Source organism: Silurus meridionalis, chromosome 25 (genome assembly GCF_014805685.1).
Source record: "Silurus meridionalis isolate SWU-2019-XX chromosome 25, ASM1480568v1, whole genome shotgun sequence".
Lineage (NCBI taxonomy): Eukaryota > Metazoa > Chordata > Actinopteri > Siluriformes > Siluridae > Silurus > Silurus meridionalis.
In genome coordinates, this window is record NC_060908.1 from 95,001 (window position 1) to 102,500 (window position 7,500).

At 43.1% G+C, this 7,500-nt stretch overlaps 2 protein-coding genes across 4 annotated transcripts in view; one reads left to right on the forward strand and one right to left on the reverse strand.

Moving 5' to 3' along the window:
- Positions 1–2,056, reverse strand: part of LOC124379354 (claudin-15-like) — a 7,156-nt gene extending 5,100 nt beyond the window's left edge. The window contains exon 1 of the mRNA XM_046839664.1: positions 587–2,056. Coding sequence (XP_046695620.1) covers positions 587–803 — 217 coding nt within the window. The 5' untranslated portion in view covers positions 804–2,056. The remainder of the gene's footprint in view (positions 1–586) is intronic.
- A 2,241-nt stretch (positions 2,057–4,297) lies between these two features.
- Positions 4,298–7,500, forward strand: part of rangrf (RAN guanine nucleotide release factor) — a 6,484-nt gene continuing 3,281 nt past the window's right edge. The window contains exons 1-7 of one of the 3 annotated variants that reach the window (XM_046839666.1): positions 4,298–4,801; positions 5,343–5,458; positions 5,591–5,768; positions 5,903–6,025; positions 6,399–6,484; positions 6,780–6,887; positions 7,013–7,500. The exon at positions 7,013–7,500 is cut by the window's right edge and continues 113 nt beyond it. The gene's annotated coding sequence lies outside the window, so the exon portion shown is untranslated. The remainder of the gene's footprint in view (positions 4,802–5,342; positions 5,459–5,590; positions 5,769–5,902; positions 6,026–6,398; positions 6,485–6,779; positions 6,888–7,012) is intronic. The other 2 variants (XM_046839667.1, XM_046839665.1) reach the window with 2 other exon arrangements.

The following is a 7,500-nucleotide window of genomic DNA, read 5'->3' on the forward strand; positions in this document are numbered from 1 at the left end:
TTTTTCCTTCACCACAGTCGCCACCGACTTCATCAGGGACAAACTTACACTTATAAAGAACGTCTTCATTTTTATCACCACATTATCTGTGTAAAGCTGCTCTGAGACGATGTTCATTATTAAAAGCTCAACACAAATAAACAGTGACTACATACCAACTTGTCATGGTCCTACTATGTTCATTGTTATTTCCATCCTGAAGAAACCCACTCTGGATCCCTCGGACTCAGCAATTTGTATGGTCAGCCATATATTAGAGGATCCACATCTGCACCACACACACTCCTGTCTGAAAGGGTTCAGAACTTGTTCCTCTCCTGTTCTCCATTTATACTTGATTTCTTTGTGAAATCCTTACATGAGTTTTTATATTGTTATAGATGACAATCAACTAATCATCTCCTTTCCTTCTTTAGACTCTCTCATCTCCACTCGGATCCTGGGACGTCATCATGGATGGCAGATTATCAGCTGAATCTAATCTCCTTTCTCTGTTCAGTGTTTTAACACAAAACCTCTCAAACACACTTCTTATGTATGTGTGTATGTGTGTATGTGTGTGTGTGTGTGTGTGTGTGTATCATACCTGGTAAGGCGAATAAGGATGGAAAATGCCAGCAGTTGTAGATGCCGGTCGAGTCATCAGCACAGGACATCCACAGATTTTCATATAAATTGGAGGTGATGATGACGCTGTCTTCATCACTCGACTCTTTCCAGGATCTTACCTGCAGTGACACGGCTGCACACACACACCCCAAAAACCCCACACACAACCCACACACCTGCATTATGTCTTTCATTCTGCCTTTTAAAACACCCTATAACACACACTGACGAAGAGGAACTCCCGCTGTTTGAATGTTTGTGTGTGTGTGTGTGTGTGTGTGTGTGTGTGTTGATCCTGATTAACTACTGCCGTGTTATCACCACACTCTATGAACCATGAGTTGAAGTTGCTTTCACACACACACACACACGCACACACACACGCTGAAAAGCTATGTGGGAGTGGAAGTGTGTATATCATTCATATCACCATTGTCTGTCAATAATTAACACACTCATATATGCATTCACTTACACATACACACATATACACATATATTCACACACAACCAAACACACACACACACACACACACACACCAACAGCTCAGAGAAGGAAAAACTCTGCACAATATCCAGAGAACCAGAACATTTAAAAATCTCCTTAATTTTCTCCACACTGCAGCTATGAACCCACAGCCCACGACACCGCAGACCCCCATTAAATATAGAATCACTCTTATTTTACACACTTCCAGTGTGTATATACACACACATCATACACACACTATATGTGTCATGTGACTTTAGTGTTTAGTGTATAGATACACAAGAAGTCAAAGGTTTGGTTTCACCTTCTTCTTCAGTGCTTTTTCTTTAGTTTATTATTTTAAACATTGTAGATTAATACAGAAACAAAATGACAATTTCCCGCTCTAATGTCCATTACTTGTGTTTCTTAGCCAAGAAGCATTGATGTAAGTCGCCGGTTTCTGAATACGTGAAAATGTGATTGGACGTGTTCTAGAGGACCCCGGGGTCAACAAAGTCAACGCAATCCCTTTTTTTTGGTAAATCAACAGCTTTCAAACAACATGGATTGTAAGCTACAGGACACCTGCAGTCTTCACTGTGAAATTTTACCTTTGACCTTTGAAAGCTGATTGGATAAAAATTTCAACCTAAACCTACACTCAAATACGCTGCTCCTTGCAAAGCTATGAAATGAAAAAGATAGATATAGATATGTAACATATTCTTTGGTAATTATTCTTGGTAATAACAAACATTTTTTGTTTACTACAGAATTCCATGAGTGTTTTTTCATAGTTTGGATTCTTCAATATTCATGTACAATGCTGAGAATATTAGAAATAAAGAAAAACACTGAAGGAGAAGGGGTGTCTAAACTTTTGACCAGTACTATATACACACACACACACTGGCGATTAAAATTAGAGAACAACAAAGACTGTAGCATGGAAAAAGATTACAACAAAATGTTCTGAAGGTTACAACAGTCAGCAATTAGTAGGAAGTGTCCAGGCCTCTGCTCTGAATGACTTCAGCACATCTGCAGCCACAGGACAGCACGAGTCTCTCACACTGCTCTGGTGTGATTTAGGTCCACTCTTCTTCCAGTCTCCTCCACAGTTCAGTGACTGAAGTGGGTTTCTTGGCCATAACTTTGTCACTAAGGATTTTCCAGAGGTTCCAGATGTTCTCTATTGGGTTGAGATCAGGACTCTGGACAGGCCATGTCATTATTTCAATGTTTTCAGTTTAAAGGAACTGCTTTACCCGTTTTGCTGTGTGACATGGAGCGTTGTCCTGCATGAACACTGCGGGCTGATTGGGTGATGAAGGAAGGGAAGGAACCATATGTTGTTGAAGAAGGTTCTGATAAACATTTGCATTCACTCTGCCATGTAGCTGTATAAGAGACCCAACTCCTGCTGCAGAAAACATGCCCCAAACCATGACACTTCCTCCTCCACTTTTCACTGACTTCTTTACACACTTTGGGTTCAGTCTTTCTCCAGTTTGTCGAACATAATGTTTCCCATCGGACCCAAATAAATTAAACTTGCTTTCATCACTGAAGTGAACTTTGGACCAGTTCTCCTCTGTCCACACAACATGCTTAGTCTAGCCTTTTGATTCTTTCTGCTAATGAGAGGTTTGGTCACTGCAGAGTGGGCTTTCAGTCCAAATGCTCTTAAACGTCGAGACACTGTATGACGAGACAGATCCTTACCCTGTTCAGCGCTGAACTGGTGAGCAATTCCAGCTGCAGTGTGGAAACGATTGCCCATTGAGATCCTCCGCAGTATCCTGTCCTCTCTTGTATTTGTCTTCCGTGGACGACCAGCCTTCTTGGCGGACTTGAATGAGTTTGTGATGTTGTAAAGATTCAATATTCTTGAAATCACAGATTTGGAACGACCAACTTGTCTTGCTATGGCTGATAGGGTCGTCCCTTTGGCCTTCATCTGGACAACCTGCTGCCGAAGGCTTTCAGTCACTTTAGAACGGCCCACCATCTTGCAGAGTCAGTGAAACTGGAAGTTAGGCTGCCAGTTAAATAGGGGTTGACAGATAATCAAGGAAATTAGCACCAGGTACCAGATTAACACCAATAACTGGGAGGAATCTGAAAGTGTTCTCTAATTGTGATCAGTGTGTTTTCTGCAAAATAATGTTTTTTTTTAAATGCCTTAGATATTTTGTGGAAAAGGTGTTCTGGTAGCATGGTATAGACAGTGAAGATCACATTATTTCAGAATTGTTTAATTGTTTATAAATTGTTCTCTAATTTTGATCTCCAGTGTATATATATATATATATAGAGAGAGAGAGAGAGAGAGAGAGAGAGAGAGAGAGAGAGAGAGAGAGATAGGAGAGAGAGAGAGAGAGAGAGAGAGAGAGAGATGGGAGAGAGAGAGAGAGAGAGAGAGAGAGAGAGAGAGAGAGATGAGAGAGAGAGAGAGAGATGGGAGAGAGAGAGAGAGAGAGATAGGGAGAGAGAGAGAGAGAGGAGAGAGAGAGAGAGAGAGAGGAGAGAGAGAGAGAGAGAGAGATGGGAGAGAGAGAGAGAGAGAGGAGAGAGAGAGAGAGAGAGAGAGAGAGAGAGAGAGAGATAATATAAAGCCCTGTTGGTGTGATGTGTAACACTTTCTGCAGCATTGTGTTTCAAGCATTTTTCTGTTCCACCTGTCATCAATTATTTGTGTGTGTGTGTGTGTGTGTGTGTGTGTTATCTATCTAGATGTCTCAGTCTGCTTATCTAGCTGTGTGATCTGTCCATCCTGTGAAGGTGTGATTAGAGTAATAAAGGATCAGAGATGGTTTGGATGAAACCCTTCATGATCTCATTATCACTGATGTTTTCATTGTTCCTGCTGTGAGTCAGACATCACATGACAATTTGGGTTGTCATGTGACAGTGAATTCCTATAGTTAAAGTTTGATTAAAATCATTTGGTACCACACACACACACACACACACACCTGGGATATAAACGGGGCAGGGTTAGTTGTGTGTGGGCGTGGTTTAGCAGGTTCAGTAGAGCAAATAAAGCTCTGTATCAGGAAACATTTTTTCAGTTTTATGTTAAAGTTTATGTTCAACATTATCAATATTATTTTACTCAAAAATATTTTACTAAATTTCTGTATAAAAGCATGAAAGTGATCAGACTGTAATTCATTCCAATGCGCTTCTGTCCACTGCTTCAATTTCCACCCTTTTTTAGGGCGGAATTTCGGAATGACTCGTTAATTAGTTAAATGAAGTGGGCGTGGCTCGGAGTTAATTGGTTGTAAATGTTAAAAAAACATTGTGCACGCGAAGTTCGGTCCAATCCGTTGTAAACCCCGTACAGAAAATGATGTGCTGTTGTGCAGAATGGCTCGCGCTCTCCGCCGCGTTACTGATGTTAACCGGAGGCGCGCGCGGGATCCGCGTTTGTAAGGAAGAAGGTCCACGTGTCGTAGCGGATGTGAGACCGATCAAAGCCCCGGGGTTCCGGCCTGAAGATTGTGTTCAGCCCGTAGCCGTGAGCGTGCACTGCACCGAGAACAGCATGATGATCAGAGCGCGCGCTGATCTCTACGGTACCGGGCGACCCGTGACCGCGAGTGAACTGCGACTCGGAACCGATTCCTCAGCAGAAAACTGCGGGGCGGTTCAGCGCGAGGACACCGAGCTCGTGATTACAGCCGGACTGCACGAGTGTGGCGCGGAGCTGCGTGTAAGTACCGAACCGAACTGAACTGGGTGTGTGTGAACACTTCTCACCTCAACACTGAGTGAAGGTCATGTAGGCGGGGCTTATCACACCTGACAGGTGCCATAGTGATCTCACCACTGATTATACAGTAGAAGCAGAGAGTCAGGGTTCCCATGTTCCTTACTCCAAATCACACTTCCATCTGCAGTGTCAGGAGAACTTCCTCTGCTAATGAATCCATCCTGATGATGAGTCACAAGAGGAGAACAGAGTAGGAGGTGTATTGGCCTAAAACCTGTTTGAGAAAATATAATGGTGTTCAGACATGTCCACCTAAACATCAGGACAGAGAACTGTGAAGGAGCATAGAGGAGGGAGGGATGGTATGAGAACGTGTCTGGTTAGAATTTTGAGAGGACATGAACAGATGATTCTTTATAGTTACTCCACAGTTGTCTTCAGTGACTGAAAGTGAGATCAGTGAGCACCCAGTGTCTCCATGCTGTCAGCAGGTGGCACTGTGGGTGGAGTCACAAACACTCTTCTTTTTATTTGTTGCTAGGTTGAGGATGACAGTTTGGTTTACGCCAACACGTTGTTCCACGTTCCAACCCTGAACCGCTTTGGCATCATCAGGTCAGTGGGCGTGGCCATCCCTGTCCAGTGCCGGTACAAGAGGTTAGTGTGGGCTCTTTCACTGTACTGTTACTGTACAGTTCTTCTGTGTACATGACACTGTGTGTGTGTGTGTGTGTGTGTGTGTGTGTGTGTGTTCACTGCTGTGGGATGGGTGTGTCTTCTGTGCTGTAGATGATTGGATGTCTTTGAGCTTGATGGATGTGTTCCAGTCTGATGATGGCGTCAGTGTGATGGCGTCTGTGCTCAGCGCTCGTCACAGCCCCGTTAAACTCTTCCTGCAGCGCTGTGTGGTGATGCTAAGGCCCAACGCTGCAGCCACGCCCAGCTGTGACCCAATCAATCATCACGGGTCAGAGCCACTCCCCTTCCCTTACATTTACTTCACAACATATTTAGAAAATAAGGCGAGACATGGAGACTCATGGAGACATCATGCAGCATCTGGTGAAATTCTAGTGAAGTGAAATATTACATGTGCTGTAGGTGGTGTTCTGACCCAGGACCAGCAGAGTCCCTGTCTCCTTCCTGCCCGATCCAGACACTCACATTCTGAGGCTGAAACTCAACCTGCACCGTTCACTCAGGAAAAACCCAAACCCCATATCTGTGAGGAGCATTTATACTTACTGCTTTACACACACACACACACACACACACACACACACACACACACACACACACACACTGAGATGAGTCAGGCTTTACATCAAAACATTCAACTCTATTATCTAGGAGTTAGTGTGTGTGTGTGTGTGTGTGTGTGTGTGTGTGTGTGTGTGTGTGTGTGTGGCTTTTAGGTTGATGTTGTTATAAGTAAAGAATTGTGATTGTAAGGTTGTGCGGTTCGGAGGTAATGTTGTTGAGTGTAGGTTATGTGGGTAGGTAAGGATTGTTGTGTAGGTAATGATGGTTGTGATGTGTGATTGTGCAGATGTTGTGTCCCTGCAGATAAATGAATAAATTAGTTTTATTCCTGCAGATGTTCATCACATGCTGGATGAAAACGGCTAATTCAGTTCAGGAGAAAAACTCGGTGAAGAAAGCATGTAGCTATGTGGGGAACAGGTAAGATCTTATTCACCACATTACACCACTATGTTCCTCTTGCACTCATCTAACTCTTTATTATAAACCTTTTTCTACTGCTCTTTGAGCTGAACATGTCCTACTAGAACTTCCAGAACGTTTTTACTGAGATCCTGATACTGAGCAGAAGAACAGAACTGACACCTAGTGTTCATTTTCGGAACTGGAGGCTAACAGCCAGCAACTGTGTGTGTGTGTGTGTGTGTGTGTGTGTGTGTGTGTGTGTGTGTGTGTGTGTGTGTGTGTGTGTGTGTGTGTGTGTGTGTGTGTGTAGCTGGCACAGTGTTGATGGGAAGCATGAGGTGTGTGAGTGCTGTGATTGGAAGTATGATGTCTTCAGCCAGAGATGGATGGATGAAGCCCAAAAGAATTGAATCATCAGGTCTCTCTCTCTCTCTCTCTCTCACACACACACACACACACACACACACACACACACACACACACTATGTAAACTTTGGTAATAAATGTATAGTTTGTGTTCTGATTTAGTCTTGGTGCTTGCAGGTTTTCACACCGAGCTTTATCATACTGCTGAGAGAACCTTCTACCCTAACCCATATATATATATATATATCTCATACACACACACACACACACAAAGTAATGCTGGAGTTAATGGTGAGTGCTGATCCTGAAATCTGTACTGAAGTTGATGTCTCAGAGCAGAACACACACCTGGTTGTTTCCTGTAGAAGAGAGAAACAGATTAATTTGCTGCTTGTTGTGGGTAAATTCTGTTCATCTTTAACTATCATTATTATTATAAATCATTTTCCAGTGTGGTATTTTTGTGTATTTAATGTAATTGTAAATATTCCAGCTGTAAACTGAACCTTGTTCTCATCAGTGCTGCATTCATTGAATAAAAATAAGTAAATGAGTGATTTGTTTTGCTCCAGGTGTAAAAACTCCACTTCCCATAAAGGAACAGCTGCACGTGGCGGCCAAAATATGCGTCACATCCGGTGAATGGCGGCGCGAGCTCAACCCCG